The sequence below is a fragment of the Arvicola amphibius genome, chromosome 4, assembly GCF_903992535.2.
Source record: "Arvicola amphibius chromosome 4, mArvAmp1.2, whole genome shotgun sequence".
Taxonomy (NCBI): domain Eukaryota; kingdom Metazoa; phylum Chordata; class Mammalia; order Rodentia; family Cricetidae; genus Arvicola; species Arvicola amphibius.
In genome coordinates, this window is record NC_052050.1 from 63,328,284 (window position 1) to 63,347,057 (window position 18,774).

The following is an 18,774-nucleotide window of genomic DNA, read 5'->3' on the forward strand; positions in this document are numbered from 1 at the left end:
GATGTGCTACTACCTCAGGGACCCACCGAAACTTGGACCTGAGGAACAAGTCTGGCAGGCTGTGCTTGTGGGGCTCTTTCTGGGTTTCCTTTCTGTTATGATAACAAAATATCTCGACAAAGAGTAATTTAAGAGGAAGGAGGGCTTGCTTATCTCGGTCACAATTCCAGGTCACAGCCCATCATATCAGGGAACCCACTTAAACAGCTGGTCACACGGTGTACATGGCTCAGAGCAGTGAGAAATGAACGCACTGCATGCCTAAGGCTCAGCTCGCGCTCTCGGGGCACATACCAATGTTCCGTCTCCTGCCTAAGCAGGCAGCCCCAGCCCTTCTCTACTTCTGTCTGGCGATGAGAGACAGCCTTCTCTTCAATGTACTCAGAGATGAATGTGGTCCTCCCAGCAGTGAAGCTGAGAGAGGAAGGCTGGGAGGCCGAGGCCAGCACTAGCTGTACAGAAACCGAACATCAAAACCAAACATAAAACCAAAACGACAGTGGCCAAACCCTTAGCAGTACACAGCTGGCTGGAATCAAGGAGTGCGAAGATGAGCGGGACCAGAGGACGGACCAAAGCTAAGTTCCTTATGAAGCCCTTCCCCATTCACAGCTGCTCTGCTGAGAGCCAGCCACACGCACCTGCTCAAGACCCAGCCAGAGGAATGAGGTTTATTGCCACTTAGTCAAAGTTTATTGCCACTTAGTCACGGGCCTCAGCCCAATCAGGCATCCGTAGATTTACATTCCTGCCTTGCTTGCCCCAGAGTTCAGACGCAGGCAGTCTCAACCAGGTCTTGGACTGTGCTGCTATTTTTTTTTTTTTGGGGGGGGGGGTGGCTCCTTACCTCTATGAACCTATGTTTTGGAAACTTCTTTGTTCAGGTCATAAATAATTGTTTCTTTTCTTTTTGGAGACAGGGTGTAGCTATCCAGCCTAAAGCTGGTTTAAAACTCATGATGATCATCCTATCTCTGCTAATGACCAGGGGACTGTGTGTCCCTTAAGACGTCATAGCCAAGGGTTAAGTGATGGCTGACAGATGCCAGAACGAAATGGACTTTGCCCCGAGACACTTGACGATTCATGAAAGGAGAGAAGACAAACAAGCTGGACAGAGGTACAAGTTCCAGAACGTTCCGCCATGGCGTCTCCAGAAGCAAAGAACTGGAAAGTACCAGTATTGTATACCTACGGAGGGGAGGACGAACAGACTATTCCTGAAGATTATCACACAGCTATGGCTGACAAACATGAACATGACAAAATCAAAGAGGTTATTTGTAGAATAAAATGGTCCAGCCACATGTTGTAGAATCAAATGGAACACAAACCCGACACACAGCTATATATACTATGAGCAAAGATCAAACGGTTTGCATTCCCTGCCTGGGCAGAGCTTGGATCTGAGCGTGTGGGGGGGTGGGATGGAGGACTGCCGGCCCCACCTCCACTCCATGCCAAATGTGGAGAGGAGGACTTGCCGCAAGGAGGGCACCCTGTTCTGTCCCTAAACTAAGCTGCTTGCCACACTTGCCCAGGCCTTCTTGGGGGAGGGAGAGAGGTGGGGTGCTACTTTCATCCAGTCGCCCTGATAAACACCGTGACCAAAAGCAACTGCGGGGAAGAAAGGCTTTATTTTAGTATACACTTCCAGGTCACTGCCCATCACTGGGCGAAGTCTGGGCAGGAATTTGCGCACGAATCATGGAGGCTCGCTGCTTGCTGGCTTGTTCCCGGGCTCATGCTGAGCTAGCTTTCTGAAATAGCCTAGAACCACCTGCCTGAGGAATGGTGATGCCCAGAGTGGGCTGGAACCAACTGCATCGATTAACTGTCAAGACACGCCCACAAGCCAACCTGATGAAGACAGTTGTTCGATTGAGAAACCCTTTTTGGGTGACTGTAGGCTGCATCAGGTTGACGGGGATCACTAAGACGGGTGATAATCTTCATCTTTCCTTCACTCTTTTCTTTCTTTCTTTTTTTTTTTTACATTCTTTCAGTATCAAAAGCACACAATAAATAGGGGCTTTTTAAAATTAAAGATGAACATATCTATTTCTAGAAAATTCAAAAAATGCCTCTGTTTGTAAGAACAACAGAACAACAACAATGAGAAAATCCAAACTCACACAAACATCATCCCTCGGCGGGTGTGGCTGTGGTGGTTCTTAGGCAGCCTGTGTTGTGGGTGATACACGCGTGTTTGAGTTTTAGCTGACAGGCTTTGCTTGCGAGCTATCAATCTCTACAAATTTTCAACCCACAGGCTGAGCCCCGCTGAAATCTGGTTTAAACAAACCAGAGGAAATAAAAGTCACCCGGAGAAATTGTACTGGCTGCCATTTCGCTTCAAGGCTTGCGAGCCTTTAAATCTTGATATTGGGGTCCAATGGATCAATAGTTGCTATCTTAAAAAACAAAACAAAACAAACAAACAAACAAAAGCCCTCCGTGGTTCAGAAGGAAGTTGTTGATATGAGTCTCCTGAGAAGGTAGAAACGCTGCAGAAGATCATGTACTTTCTTTCCCAGTGCACAGACCTCCCAGCCCACAGGGGCCCTGGGCCCATAGCTGCCGCAGTAACCACCTAGCACGTCAGGATGCCCACAGCCTGCCTACGCCAGAATTCCACATCCTGCACGCTTCTGGAGCACTCCATTTGGAAAGGTGCCCGCCAAGCTCACTTTACTACACGAATCAGGATGGAAAGGATGGAGTCTGCTAATCAGTAATGTGGCTTCTAAGCCTGTCACTAGTCTGCCGAAGGTCTAACCAACTTCTCTGGATGGCACCAGGGAGGGCAGGTGTGGACACTATGAGAAATGGGGGGAAGTTGAGGCAGGAACTCAAAACAGCTGACTGCATTACATCTGTAGTCAAGAGCAGAAAGAACCAACGTTCGTGCTGCCTGCTTGCTCTCTGTTAAATGCTAACAGACCACTCTTAAAACTCCATAACCTTAAACCAGGGGATGGCACCTCCCACAATAGGCAGGTCTTTCTGCCTCAATTAACAATCAATACCTCTCTGCACCCCTCCCCCCACCGCATCAAGCCATGTTTACAGGCTGACTTGATCTAGACAATTTCTCAATTGAGCTGTTTCTCAGACAATTCTAGGTTGTGGACAGTTAAAACTAACCAACAAACAATCCATGTAACCTGACACCAGCCAGTCTCGGGTCAGTTTAGACTTATAACCTTGCTGGATCTCTGTCTTTTGCTCTTCGTAGAAGGTTACCTAAATCACAATCTGAGCACAGCAGCTCAAAAACCCCATTTCCACTTTTTTCCATTTTCCACTCACCTGTCTTGTGGATATCTACGTATTTAACAGTGTCTTGCTCTGGTGCCTCCCTGCAATCCTGCTCTTCCCGAAGTCATTCCCTGCCTGTGCAAATGACGATTCCACCTTTTTGGCGACTGAGGCACGAGCCCTGACACTATGCTTGACTCTGTTCTTTCGAAAGCTTCCATGCAGCTCCTAGGTAGATAGATCCTGCTGTCTCCATCTTCAGGGTATCCTGAGAACCAGCTCTAGCTTCTCTGCTGCTCCCAGCTAACACAAGTCACTCTCATTTCCCATCAGACACTTAGCTTGGTTCCCTGCTCCCACCTGCGGCTGCCGATGATTACTTATTCTTCACGATGTGTGTGTGCATTTGTGTGCACGGATGTGAGCATATGCCCCCCATACTGCACATGAGGAGGACAGGGAGCAACTCTGGGCATCCACCCTTGCCTTCCACCTTGTTTGAGATAGGGTCTCATTGCTGCTGTCCATGCCGAGCTAATGGGCCCACAAGCTTCCAGCGACTCTCTTGCATTCATCTCTCTGTCTCCGTCTTGCCGTGTGAACACCGAGATTACAGACACATTTTATCACATCTTGCCTTAGCTCTTGGGATCCGAACTCAAGTCCTCATGCTTGTGTGGCAAGTGCTCTACCCACTGAGCCATCTTCCCAGTCTCCTCACTGAGTTTCTTGGATGTAGCTTTACAGTTACCACCCAGTTTGGGGAGGGTCAAGTCATTACTTCCTTTCTCTTTGCCACAGGTTCTAACTAGATGCATAGTAGAAGGCTCACAATTATCTCAGAGTTTATAGCCATTTTATTTTTCAAAACCTTATGTTTTATTTTGGGCAGTGTGCTTTGCTGTGTCTTCAAGTTCTCTAACATCCTCCCCCCCACCCCTGGCAACAGCTAATCCATCATTAGCCTATGCATCTTTCCTCGCAGCCATAGGTGGTTTTATTTCTGGAGTTTGGGAGCTGGAGGGATGGTTCAGTGGTTAAGAGCACTTGCTGCTCTTACAGAGGACTCAGCTTCGGTCCCCAGAACCCATTGGGCAGCTCACAACCATATCTAACTATGGTTCCAGGGGATTTGACGTTCTCTTTTGTATTCTGCGGGTACCAGTCATGTACACACCAGATGTATACACATACGTACAAAAAAACCCAAAACAAACAAACTAACAACAACAACAACAACAACAAAAAACCCTTCTCATATAATAAAAAAAAATCTGTATGTCTAGAGTTTGGGTCTTTCTATATCTCCTCTGTCTCTACGCAGCTTTATAAACAGAACACAGCACAGCTGTGGGGTCCTGCTAATGCCACATCTTTATCAGCGGCAGGTTGTTCTAACTGACGACTGTTCTCATCGTCACAGGCCACTCTCCCTGCCACTTTGCACTCCTACTACATTCTGACTGGCTGTCAGTGTTCACAGTCGAGTGTCTGTCTGTACGTCTGGACCCTTGAGCTTTGCATCACATTAAGTTACCCAAAAACACCTTTATCTTTTCAGTTTGTAATTTATGATTATTTTCAAGACTGGTCCAGAGGGTTAAAGAGTTCCCACTAAGGCAAAGAAGTGCTGCCAGACACTACACCCACCTCCCCGTGAAGTGTGAATTATGAGTTTTCCTGGTCTGAGCGGTGGGAAGAGGCAGCTATCGGTCATCAGTGGGGTTTCTCTAGTTCTCCTGAGTGATTCTTTCCCCCTCTACAACATATACTGAACGAGAACCCACTGGCAGACCCTCCACAGACTGCCTAGCCCTCTCTCTCTCTGTGCTCTAGGGATCCACTAGTCTCTGCCCACGCCCTGCCCCCCGCTAGCAGGAGAGGCACACATGTGCCACCATACCTGACTTTTATGTGGGTGCTGGGGACTTGAACTCAGGTCTTCTTGTGTGCTTGTGTGCTGCAAGCACTTTATCCACTGAGCCATCTCCCCAGACCATGTCGTTGTATTAGCGTGTGTAATACGTCTGTCGGAGGCAACAAGCTCAACCTTCCTTCTCCTTCGGACTCTGTAACCTGCTGGAGTTGTAAAAGAGACTCCAGAGAATCTGGCCTATTACAATAATCCATAAGTTCTTTTGAGGAAATGCAGCACGTATCATAAATCTTATCGTGTTAACACAAAAGGAAAAAGCCAAGGGGGGTGTGGGGGTGGGAAGGTGGTAGACGACGATTCCATTCATGCCCACTCACTTCTTCCTGATGCTCCATGTTCACCATGGAGCCAGCAGGTCGTGGCTGCAGGCTGCATAGTTAGCGTGCTGTGAAACCGAAAACGCAACTGGTGCATCCCAGAGGCGCCGACGGACCCGACCCTTCTGCAGCCGAGGTCCCCTGTGTCACCCTGGTCCTGAACAGCCTCTGTGTTGGGTTGCCAAGCAGCTGGGCTGGGTTCCCCAAGGAGCAGGGAAAGCGGGCCAGCCCACCAGCCAGCCTGTGCTTACACTTACTGGGCAGGGGGTGCAGAGGGCTGGCCTGCTCGGAGCCAGCTGGTCACCTCCCACATGCCAATGCAGCCAGTTGGGACCAAACTGCCTAGTCCCTGCTCTCCGTGGGTGGGTGTCTCCAGAGCAGCTTCTGGCGTGAGCAAAGGCGCCCCGTTACAAACAAACAGCCCCTTGCATCCTGCTCTTGCCGTGCTGCTGCCAAAACTTCATTTGAAGGGACAAAAGGCAAAGAGGAATCCCGGCTCCTGCCTGAGAAGTTGTTTAAGCTAAAAGAAAGTGAAGGCACTAGGCCGCTCAAGCGCTTTAATTTACTCAGGTGCTCCCACTGTCAAACCGCGGGAAAGCCTCCTCTCTGGGGACAGAGGAGGGCTTCAAGGTATCTGCTGACTCTGCCGGAAACTCAGCCTCCACACTTAGGAACGCTGTGAAAAACAAGTGTTGGAAGTACTCAACATTAGCAACCAGGAGGCTGGTAGGGCGGACAGGCTGCTAACTGAGGTGCCAGAGGCCTCCTGAGCACGGACTCCCTCCCAAACTGTGAGCACACTTCAGGGCAACGTTTCTAACGTGGAAGAAAAAAAAAAAAAAAAACCACATGCACAAAATAAGAACGAAAACCTGCAGAGATGGCTCAGCAGGTAAAGGTGACTGTTGCCAAGCCTGAGTTCAGTCCCAGGAACCCACAAGGTGGAAGGGGAAACTGACTCCTATAAGCCTCCTCTTATCTACATGAGCATGTTGTGGCATGTGTACCCTCACATACATACACATTAAATTCAAAAAAAAAAAAAAAAAAAAGAAAAGGAAAAGGAAAGGAAAAAAAAAAGAAGCCAATCAGGTAGACACTATTTCCAATTCTGGACTGTTCAGTTAAGGATTTCCTTATTCTATAATCATATAAAAACGTTCCCCCATGTAATCTAGTCTCCTCACGGTCGATGCAGAATTTATGAGGTATATGCGCTGGGCCTGATGCAAAGGCCTGTTAACCCAGCTATTCGGGAGGCTGAGACAGGAGGACGGAGAGTTGAAGGCCCACACCAGGAGAACAGTGAGAGATGAGCCACTGTTGCTTCCTGGGAATTCGTGATGGTGCAAGGTTGGGGCATGTGGTATAAGTTCTTTACAGTCATGACAACTAGTGCTTCAGATGTCGGACACAGGGTTTGGTCTGGTAACTCTCAGTGTCAGCTCAGCGGTCTGAACCCAGCAACACCACAGCGTGGCTCAAAAATGCTCTTATATGTCAATAGAAGATTCTAGGGCATTACTGAAGACCATGAAACCAACAGTAAATCCCACAGGCAAGCACTCCAGGTCCCCCTTCTGTCCCCTCTGGGTCAGAAGGTGCAAAGGGCCTAAAGTCCTGGGGGACAGCCTGTCTTCTAAACGAGGCTTCCTAGCTGTGTGATTTCCTGTTGTACCCTGCAGCTGCATCCGAGTCACCTGTAGGGCTTCTGGGAGGCACTGACAGTTGACAGCCTCCAGTGCTTTGATGGAGTAAATCTGAGTGGAGGTCTGGGCTGGAGAGATCACTCCGGGGGCAGAGTGTTTGTTGAGCAAGCCTGGGGACCTGGGTTTGAAGGGCTAGAGCCCACATAAAGCCAGACATAGTAGTGAACCATCGGTAACCCCCACACTCCGACAGTGAGGTGGGAGGGGGAGAGGAGGATTCCCTAGGAGCTGGCAGCAACAAACACAGGGAACAACAAACAGACCCTGCTGCAAACAAAGCAGAAGGCAAGGACCTGCACCAGAGGCTGTCCCCTGACCTCTACACATGCTTGTCTCTCTCTTACATGCATGCACGCACACACGCGCGTGCGCACACACACACGCACACGCACACGCACAACACATTCCCAGGTGAACTGATGCTGCCATTCGAGAGACTGAGAATTGCCGGCTTCTACCCCTGGAGTGAGGGAACAGACCAACGGACAGTACCATCCCTGGCCATGTCAGCTTCAAGCGGCAGAAGGTTGGGTAATCGGAGCCTCTGCAAAGGCTCTGTTCCCAGGGAGGCCGGTGGCACTTCATGTAACTAAGTTCACAACCCAGAGCAATGGGCAAAATCCGTAGGCAGCAGGAGATGAAAGGTGGGACACTCACTTTGGGTGCCGGATATCGGGGAGAGAGCGATTCAGGGAGATTTTATCACTGACGTAGATGTTAAATCCATTTTCTCGGTATGCCTGGTCCACTCTCTCAGCATCGGTCATGGGGTAAGGCCTCCCCTGTTCTCCATTTCCTAGAGGCAGAGAGCAAATTCAGTATTGCTGGTTTACCTGACATCTACAGGGGTTCAGACTGTGGAGAGGACTGGACAGCGGATAAGCCTGAGGCTGGAGAGATGGCTCAGTGGTTAAGAGCACTGGCTGCTCTTGCAGAGAACTCAGCACTCAGACGGTGGCTCACAACCACCTGTAACTCCAGTTCCAGGGATCAGGTGTCCTCTTATGGCCTCCATGACCACTGCACACATGAGGTACACAGACTTACTTGTCGGCCAAACACTCAAATACACATAAAATAAAATAAAGACATCGACATTTTTAAAAAAATCTTATACCTGGTCATGGGCCATATTAGTGACTTCTGTATTACTGTGACCAAGGACCTGAGAAAAGCAACTTAACCAAGGAAGGATTTTTTTCCAGAGGGGTCACATGGCTTTGAGCCTTTGGACCTGTTGTGAAGCAGAACGTAGTGGCAGCAGGAGTGCATGGGAGAGGTTTGGAGATGCAGGAAGCAGAGAGAGGGAGAGTACAGGAAGAGACCCAGGTGAGACTCAGCCACGCTGTTCTACTTCCTTCACAAACACCCCGCCTCCTACTTCTGTCTCCTTGCAAACTGTCCCCACATCAGCTTCATTAGAGGATTCAACCATTCATCGCTGGGTCCCAAACCCTTCTGGGGCTGTTCTGGAGGTCAAGAGCCAGCCACACCTTGTGGGAGCCCCTCTCTTTTCCAAGGGTTTCTTTGGAAAGTGGACAGGCTGCTCACTGCTCTTACTAGGAGCCAAATTGTCTCCCTCCCTCTGCCACCTGGATGCCAGAGACAAGCTGGCTACAGGCATGCACTGTGGGCTACCACGGGATCATATATTAATAGGCCTGCTCCCAGGCTATGCAAGGGAACCTTTAAGGATAGACACCACGCTTCGTGAGACTGAAGGCTCTCTCTTCGGGCCCCAACCGGACTATCTTTGACAGCAGCACATCTCTTCCCTTGAAGAACAGTTTATCTCGGTGCTTTCCCCTAAACCCATGCCATCTTGTCTTCCTCCCTATGACCTATAGCCACCAGGTCAGAGCCCCAAAGATCTGTTTGTCTCTGGAGAGGCCCCCGGCAGACAGACCCAGGGTGAGCTTTACGAATCTACCAGGAAATTCTCAAAGAAAAAAAAAAATTAGACAATGAAGATATAAAAGAAAAAGTTTTCTTCTATTTTTTTTTTTAAAATTATGTGGGGCTGGAGAGATGGATCAGCAGTTAAGAGCACTTTCACACAGAGGACCTGGGTTCAGGGGTCAGCACCCACAGAGTGCTTTACAGACATCCACAACCCCAGTTCTAGGGGATCTGATGCCCTCTTCTGAACTCCTTGGGCACCAGGCACACACAGATATACATACACAGATCTGATGCCCTCTTCTGAACCCCTTGGGCACCAGGCACACACGGAGTATACATATACATACACAGGCAAAACACCCATACATATAAAATGTAATAAATAACTCTAAAAAGAAATCTTAAAGAGTGTGTGTGTATGTGTGTGTGCGCGCGTGCGTGCGCGTGTGTGCATGCATGCATGCAGGTGCCTGTGGAGGCCAGAAGAGGACATCAGATCCCCTGGAACTGGAGTTCCTGGCAGTTGTAAGCTACCAGACATGGGAACCAAACTTGCACCTCTGGAAGAGCAGCAAATGCTCTTAACTATAGATCCACCTACCCGGCTCTCAACAATCAAGATTAATGTCACCTAAGCATCCCCCCAAATTATGCATAGGGAAGTGAGAAGAAGGGGAGGGGTACCAGCATTCACGCAGCCAGGGTGCTGTTCTGCACACCATCCATCCTTTTCCTAGTGTCCCTACAGCAACCCTGCACAGTGGACTGGAGAACTCTCATTCTGCAGGTATACTGAAACTCATAAAAGGTTACAGAACCGGGTGTGAGGGCCAAAGACCAAGCTCCCTGCACTCCCTCCAGAGCCAGAACCCCCTGTCCACTGAGTCCCCCTGGACAAGAGGCAGGTCCACCTTCCCTTCTCTGAGCTGATAAACCTGGCTCGCTCAGCTACAATGGTCTCTTCTGATACTAGCAGCATGTCTGGGGAGTCAATGAGAGACCACACAAGTGAACCTTTCTGTAAACTGTAAAGCACCAGATAAACTTGAGGTGATCTGATTCCTATCTAAGCGAGGCAAATATTCTGTGCAAATCAAAATTGCCATAAACAAGGGCTAGGATGCAGCTTTAGTGGCGGAATGCTTGCCTAGCGCCTACGAGCTGCTGGGTTGGGTCCTTAGTACAGCTACAAATAAATAATAAATAAATAAATTATTTTTTAAGATACCACAATGATAAAACACGCCTTGATTTCTCTTTAAAGTTGAGAGGTAAATTAAGAGCCGCCTTATCTACTAAGCCAGGTCTACTTAGAAAGTTCTATTGCAGTCAGATTCAGGGGACAAACATGTGGCAATCTGGGTGCAATATGCCTGAGGAGGGCCTCTGGTGCTCTGAGAGCGTGTTCGGGCCTCCGGTGCTCAGAGAGCGTGCTCTCTGGGGTTCCCGTGGGCCTCTGGTGACTGAGAACTGACACAAGCAACTCACGGGTCTCCGCTGCCGAGTATCCAGTCCCAGCAGTCCCAGCAGCCGCTGCTGGAGGCCAATGGCCCTCTGGGTCTGAGGACACAGATACTGTGGAGGCGCAACAGGCAGAAAGGCCTGAGCTTACGCTCGGCGCGAGGCATCAGGAGACCCACACGGGGGTGAAGGTCTGTTAATGATCAGACCCAAAGGCTCAGCAGAGGAGAGGGAGCAAGGCCCAGCCAGCGGGACCCCAGCATGGCATCCTGACAAGGCTGCAGCTTGCGTCTTTTCATCGGACATGGTCCACTGTGACGGCTGAAGAGGACGCTCAGTCCTCAGTCTCATCAATCGCTTTCTCTTTCCTTTTTTATAATTAGGCAATTATAAATTAATTTTTAAAAATATTTACTCTTTACTACTTACATATAATTTTGTTTCAACAAATGAAAAAGTAAACAATCATTTTTTTTCTTAATTCCCTTGCTGTTCTTTCTTCCCTTGCTAGCCAGCCCAATATTCTAATGATTCAGGCACCATTGTCTGGCCAGCTGTCTCTTTGCAGATGTTTCCTTTCTTAATTTAAGCAACATCCATCCCCGTTCATATAATATTCCTGGCACACGGAGTAGCGTGCTGGGCAGCAGGACTGGGGATGCCCCAGGCATCAGATCAGGTCTTATGCCTGTTCTCTTCTGAGCTTTGTAGTGAGTTGGTTTGGTCATAAATAATTTAGAAGGGACACCTTTAACCCAGATCACCACACATGAGTTCAATCCCTTGGGCTGCTGTATCAACTTTCCATTCAAGCAGAGCGACCTCATAGCCTAGTTCCGCACCCTCAAAAAAGCCTTCTGAAGTTGCCCAGGTAAACTGCATGTGGGCACCCACAGATGGGGAGGCCGATTTCATTGGTGGCCCCTTATGCTGGCAGCTGGCATTGGAGCTGCTCTCCTGACCTCTGCCTAGACTCCACTGAGAAGAGTCTCCACACTGTCTCTGTACCTCCTCATGCTGGCCTTTCCCTTATCTACCAGCTTCACAAGAAAGGCGACAATGCCCCATTAGCAAAAGGAAACTGGAGCTGAAGGTGAGGTACTGGCTCTGCCTTCCAGACTTGGGTTCAAGTCCCAGGATGACCTTATTCTCCCCGTGCGATGGCTGGCAGATGACATCATACCTCCGAGGTACAGGTCCCCTCTTATTCAGTGGGCCATAAAGGCTGATCAGGTTGCTGAGAGTGGAACTTGCTCTGTGTTCAACCTGTGCCAACTCGAATCACTGCCACTTACTTTAGTATGGGACCTGCTAGAGACACGGTCACTTGCTAATTGGAAGGTGGCAGGGCAAACCTGAAGACAGTGGGTCTGGTGCTGATGGGAGAGGTCAGAACAGGTGTTAGGAAGGACGGTGGCAGGCAGGAAGTGAACAAGAGGTCCAGATGGTCTTAACACACGCACAACACATGCACACACCCATGGCCGCACAGTTACGCGGTGCCCACACTCAGCCCTCCATACCTACACGCTGCGCGTCCCTCCTGATGGCCTCCTTGTCGTGCCAGTCCTTCAGCTTTTGTTCATCTCCCAAGAAAAACGTCTTTTTGGGTCGACTGTGTAAGTCCTTTGGAAAAAAAAAAGAAAAGAAGAAACTGTGAAAAGGAAGAAAAGGGGAATATTGGCAGTGACAAAAGTCCAGGGCCTAAAGGGAGCACTACCACCTGTCCAGCCCTCACAGCATCTTTCTGAGTGCCTGCCATGTGCCGGCTAGATGGGCAGAAGCCAGGGGGGCACAGAAGCTCAGTGCCACCCCCTGGAAACGCACCACCCAGGAGAGGAAGGAAACTTAGAAAGAAACATCCATGGGAGAAAGTGCCAAGGGTGTTGCTGCCCAACAAAAAGGATCAGTGAGGCAGACATGATCGTCACGTCAGGAGCAAGCTGCTTTGCACGCTGAAGAAAGAAAATGAGGCCGGGTGCCATTGGTGGTACACTCCCATAATCCTAGCACCCGGGAGGTAGAGGCAGGAAAACCCCGAGTCCTAGGCTAGCTTTGCATATACTGTGAGATACTGTCACCCAACAAAACAAGTAGAGACTAAGGGATGTAGTCAGCAGTGGAGAGCTTGCTTAGCATTCATGAAGCCTTAGTTCAGTCCTCGGCACTCCAAGGAAACAAATACATGAGCATGGATTTAGTAACAGATTTAGTTTTTAAAGATATATTTATTTTTTAATTATGTATATATGTGGCTGCCTGTGTGTGGGTATGTCTGCGGGAGGCCAGAAGAGGGCATCGGGTTCCCTGGAGCTGGAGCTACCGGCAGTTGTGAGCTGCTAGACATGGGTGTTAGGAACTGAATGTAGGTCCTCTGCAAGATCGGTGAACACTCTTAACTGCTAAGCCATCCCTCCAGACCCAATACATGCATATATATCTAAAATATTAGCATTCCAACATGTAATCAATGTAAAATGTAATTATGGCAATATATATATTTCCAAGACAGGGTTTCCCTGTGTAGCCTTGGCTGTCCTGTCTTACTCTATAGACCAGGCTGCTCTCTGGAACTCACAGAGATCCACTGGCCTTTGTCTCCCGAGTGCTGGGATTACAGGCACAGGCTACTGCCCGGTGGATTAAGTCTTTAAATTCTTGGGTTCATGTCAACTCAAACCCCTTCCCAGTGCTCTAGAACTGCAGGGGGGTTGGCTAATGGCTACCCCCAGGACAGAGCCTCAGAAGTGTTAGGCTGGGCGGTGGTGGTGCACACCTTTAATCCCAGCACTAGGGAGGCAGAGGCAGGAAGATTCCTGTGAGTTCCAGATCAGCCTGGCCTACAGAGTGAGTTCCAGGACAGCCCCACAGAGAAACCTTGTCTTGAAAAACAAAACCAACAACAGAAAAGAAGTGACGGATGAGGGACTCCTGCTTTTACAAGAGCGCTGGGGACTGGAAATCAGGTTGTCACGCTCGCATAGCTAGCGCTTCATCCACTGCGCCATCTCCTAGCGCCAAACACACAACTCTTAAGTGACGCTGATCGTGCGATTATGTAAAAGAGCACGCCAAGACTTTCAACCAAGGGTGCTTGGATATCTTCATCACACTGCACATCCAGAGGTGTGTTTCTAAAAGTTGAGATATTTTTCTTCCTTTTTTTCTGGCTTGCAATCATCTTCTGATACACACACACACACACACACACACACACACACACACACACACCCAGCTTCCAGAATGTCCCCTCGCCACAGGAGATGAAGACAAAGGGAAGGAGCGCAGTAAGGATGTAGGCCAGCTGGAGAGGCTGGCACAGTGTCTAGAAATCCCTCTACACAGCAAACTGCAAACGCATGTGGGCGTGCCTGGAGCGACTGTGTCTGGAACCCATGTGCCCTTGGTCAACATTCCAAAGGAATCGATCACAGTCCCAACTGCCACTCACTCGCTCATCCAAATGGAATTTTAATCTTTGCTTAATCACCATTTAGTGTGTCTGGCACCCTTTGAAGAGAGAACAGAGAAACAAAGCCAACTGCATTCTGCTGGAGAAGGAAGATTGGTCAAAGCACACAGTCCAATCCCGAGACTGCAGAATTGGCAGCGCCTGCCAGCGAGGGCCTGGCCCAGCTGACTAGGGCCCTCAAAACTACAGGAGGGTCGTGGGGTTCATCCAGGTCTCAGAATGCATTAGGGGAGACTTTACTGCAGATGCTGGGGTGATTCTCTAGACTCCCAACCATTCAAAATTTTCCTTAGGAACATACACACTCTTTGATGCCAAACATGAAGTTTAATAGATTCTAATAAATAGTTCTAATAGATTCTTGTGGTAGTTTGAATGTAAATTGGCCCCAATAAGCTCACAGGGAGTGGTATTATTAGGAGGCGTGGCTTTGTTGGAGGAAGTGTGTCACTGGGGAGGTAGGCTTTGAGGTCTCATATATGCTCAAGCCGTGCCTAGTATCTCTGATCACTTCCTATGGTCTGCTGGTCAAAATGTAGGTCTCTCAGCTACTTCTCGAGCATCCTGTCTGCCTGCATGCCACCATGTCGCACCATGATGATAAGGGATTGAACCTTTGACAATGTAAGCCACCCTTTATAAGAGTGTGGTCATGTGGTCTTTTCATAGCAATAGAAACCTTAATTAAGACAGCCCTCGTATGTGCATGCATGACACATAGACATAGACACACACAGATGCACGCGCACGCGCACACACACACACAGTATTCCCTTCAAGGTCAGAGTGGACCAAGTAGAACTTATTTAGCCAAATTCATAGAGTTGCTTTATACTGGGTGTGGAGTCTGAATGAGAATGGCCCCCATTGGCTCATATGTTTGAATGCATGGTCCCCAGTTAGTGGAACTCTCTGGGAGGTGTGACCTTGTTGGAACAGGTGTAGCCTTGTGGGAAGAGATGTGTCACTGGGGTGGGCTTTGAGGTTTCAAAACCCCACGTCAAATTCAGTGTCTCTGCCTGCAGACCAGGATGTAAAGCTTCCAGGCAGTGTTCTAGCGCCATGGTGATCATGGACTAACCCTCTGAGACTATTAGCAAGCTTTCTTTCTTTCTTTCTTTCTTTTTTTTTTTTTATAAGAGATGCTGTGGTCATGGTGTCTCTTCACAGCAATAGAAGACCCAGGAGATACACCTCTGGGGGTGTCTGAGAGGCACTGCCAGGGAGGTTTAACTGAGGAAGGAAAGTACACCCTGAGTGTGGATAGCACCACCCCTGTGGTTTAGGGTCCCCAGCTGGATAGAAGGGAGAATGAACTGCACATCAGTTCCCATCTCTCTCTCTGCTTCCTGACTGTGGCCCCAGCGCTCTCTCACTCACTCGGCTCCTGCTGCTGTGCCATCCCAGACATGATGGACCACAACCTTCCTTAAACCATTAATGAATACAAATCCTTCCTGGGGGCTGGAGAGATGGTTCAATGGTTGATAGCACTAGCTGCTCTTTCAAAGGACCTGGTTTTTATTCCCAGAATCCACATCTGTAACTCCATGGTTCACAACCATCTGTAACTCCAGTTCCAGGGGATCGGATGCCCTCTTCTGTCTGCCCCAGGAACGAGACATGTACGTCATACACTGCCTACATGCAAACACCCCCCCACACCCCTCCAAAAAAAAACCTTTCTTCCGTAAGTTGCTTCTGACGATGTATGTTGTCATAGCAATGAGAAAAGTATTTATACATATAACTAAATAAGACAGTTCATGGGCTCAACAAAACATGATATAAGAAAAAACACACCACTGTAAGTGTATTGCCTTAAATGGCACAGAAAAAAATCTATAGATATTTAGAAGAGACAAAAATTAGCATCCCCTTCCCCCAGACGACTGGGTAAGGATTCCTACAGAAGTGTGTGTGTGTGTGTGTGTGTGTGTGTGTGTGTGTGTGTGTGAAAGATGGGGAGGGATTTGCCTGTGGAATCCAACTGGAGGGGATGCATGAACCAAGAAATGGAGGCTTGAAGGTGACAGACAGATTTACTTAAGGGCAAAAGCCCGATCTGGCAGGAATAAATAAGGTTCAAAAGGCAGACATGAGCCACACAGTAGGAGGAAGTCTGGACCAGTGCTTGGCAGGTGGGAACGACAGACGGTCCCTGAGCAAGGAGCTCAGGAATAAAGTGCTGACGCCCACATGCTTTGATCTGTCTCCTCCTCCTCTTCCTCCTATGAGAGACACAGGGATGGAGATGACTTTGATCTCAGCTAGAGGAAATGTTTCTTTTTCCAAATGGAGGACCGCTCTTATTCTCTCAAGTAAGAATCAAGTGAGTTTGACTACCTCAGACTCCATCTGACTTGCTGTTTGGAGAAAATGTGTTTGTTTTGTTTTTTTATTTTAACCAGAACCAAATGGTGCAAGAATATAACTGAATCTCACTAGCACCATCTGCCAGAGATTCTCATAATCTAATACCAAGTGGGAGCTGAGAGGTCACTTCCTGGATACCCTTAGCATCCCGCTGGTCCAGGAGGAAAGCCTCATGCAAGCTGCCCTGGCATTCCAGAGTATCCTCAGGGCTCCACATCTCATGTTCCTCCAAGCACCCATCTGAGCACCCATCTGATGATGTGCCTGTCTCCCCAAACTGGGAGCTCCCAAAAAGCAGGTCTAATTTTCACTGATGAAGGAATGGGAAGATATGCCTTTGTTTTATTTTTTTTCTGGATGGAGGGAAGGTCACATAGGGATTAGACATTCCTAACATAGTCACAGGATTTAATGCCATAAAGGGCTCTGAGGATTAACTTTATCCTCTGATTAAATGGTTTCAGGTCAGTTTAATGGGCTGCACAACTCTAAAGGGAGAGGGCTCACCTCAGCCTAAGGTGATTTCTAAAAGATGCCACAGGCTTTGAACTCTCACACCTACCTCCTTCATTGCTAGTCAGCTTCCTGTCTGTATCTTACCCCTTGAGGCTGGTAGCAGAGGGTCTGTCTGTCTTTCCTCTGGGGTTGCTTTCATTTTCATGTAGAAGTACCAGACATTTTAGCTCTCGCACGTATACGCACGTGCATACATACACATACACACACACATACACACACACACACACACACACGCACTCACGCACGCACACACGCACATGCACACACATACACACACCCTTCAAGGCCTTTCTATGAGAGAAAAACTCCTATTTTGCTTGATTCATTCAAATCTAGTCTTGACTTTCCTTTTTGTCATTGTTCTTTGGTTGGCTGTTTGTTGTCTCCTCCCTGTATTGTAGCGCTGACTGTCCTGGAACTCGCTCTGTAGACTAGACTGGCCTTCGAGTCACAGAGACCTGCCAGCCTCTGCCTCCTGAGTGCTGGGATTAAAGGCGTGCACCACTATGCCTGATGCAAAAGTTTCTTAAACAATAAGGCACAGCGTAAATTTTGCCGAACTGGAATTCATTTCAACCGCATCTTTTGCTCTTCAAGGTACGAGATGTGGACTAGAATACATCTGCAAAGTGCAACTGCTGAAGGACTCACATTCAGAGTGCGCCAAGACCCTTCAGAACTCCAGGCACTGGTCCTTAGGGAACTAGGGCTCAACCTATCACGAAGCGGCATTTACTACTTAGCAGGGTAGTGTAACTGAGTAAACAGAAAGCGAGTGTTGGCAGGACGTGGGTGGAGAAACTGGAGCCCACGGGAGTGTTGTTGAGAATGCTAGTGGGAGGACTGCTATTGTGGACAAGGTCAGAGGTTTCTCAAAAGGGTTAAACGGCCATCACGTGACCCCGTGATGCCTCACCTAAAGTTACGGGTGGAAGAGACAGAGGCCTGGGACCTGGGTGTCCACCGCAGCATTGGTCATAACGGTTAGAAAACACAACTCAAGTAGTGTCCATCAGTATAGATAAGCCACGGCCCAGACACACGGTGGCACACTACTGAGCTTTGGAAGGGATGGACATTTGATAGCTACTTCATCATAGATCTTGAAGACATAGTAATGCATAGTGAGATAAGCCAGGCACAGAAGGATGTGTACTCCATGATTCTACTTCTGTAAGTACCGTAATACTGTAAATTCAGTAAAAGAGAGACTACAGTATTACTGTGGAGTGGAGTGAAGAGAGGAAGGAGAGGCCTTTGCGAGAAGGTGGGGGCATGGCGGTAACAGGCAGCACTGGGAATGTATTTAAAGCCAAGAGTTACGTATTTGCAAATGGATGGGATTTAAATGCTATGTCACCCCCTTCTTTTGCACCCTAGTTTTCAACACTGACATATCCACACACTACGGTGTACGTCAGCATAGTAAGGCTTCTTTGAGGACCGGGAAATAGCTCAGTGGGTAAAGGGGCTGCCTTGCAAACAGGGAGACCCGAGTTCAAGTCACAGAAGCCACATAAAACCTCCACTGTGTCCCAAGCTTGTAACTCCAACACTGGGGAGGCACAACTGGCGAGTCCCTGGTGCTCACTGGCTGGCCAACCCACTCAGCAAGTGCCAGGCCTGTACGAGATCCTTTTGGAGGCCGCCTCAAAAGAGCAATATGGAATTCCTCAGTGCCTGAGGGAATACCACCCAAGGCTGGCTCTGGCCTGCACACTCATGCACACCTCCTCCATCCCATGTGCACACTTGCCTTCACACATGCACACATTAAATGAAGGCTCTCTGAAGTCCCACAGAAAGAAAGTTGCCTGTTCA

At 48.7% G+C, this 18,774-nt stretch overlaps 1 protein-coding gene across 3 annotated transcripts in view; it reads right to left on the reverse strand.

Moving 5' to 3' along the window:
- The window catches only part of Galnt10 (polypeptide N-acetylgalactosaminyltransferase 10), a 139,749-nt gene that overhangs the window by 58,270 nt on the left and 62,705 nt on the right, over window positions 1–18,774 (reverse strand). For 2 of the 3 annotated variants that reach the window (XM_038326434.1, XM_038326433.2), the window contains exons 2-3: window positions 12,110–12,212; window positions 7,881–8,019 (exon numbers count right to left, since the gene is read on the reverse strand). In XM_038326434.1, coding sequence (XP_038182362.1) covers window positions 7,881–8,019; window positions 12,110–12,212 — 242 coding nt within the window. Of the gene's footprint in view, window positions 1–7,880; window positions 8,020–12,109; window positions 12,213–18,774 lie in introns of those variants that run through there. The other variant, XM_038326435.1, reaches the window with a different exon arrangement.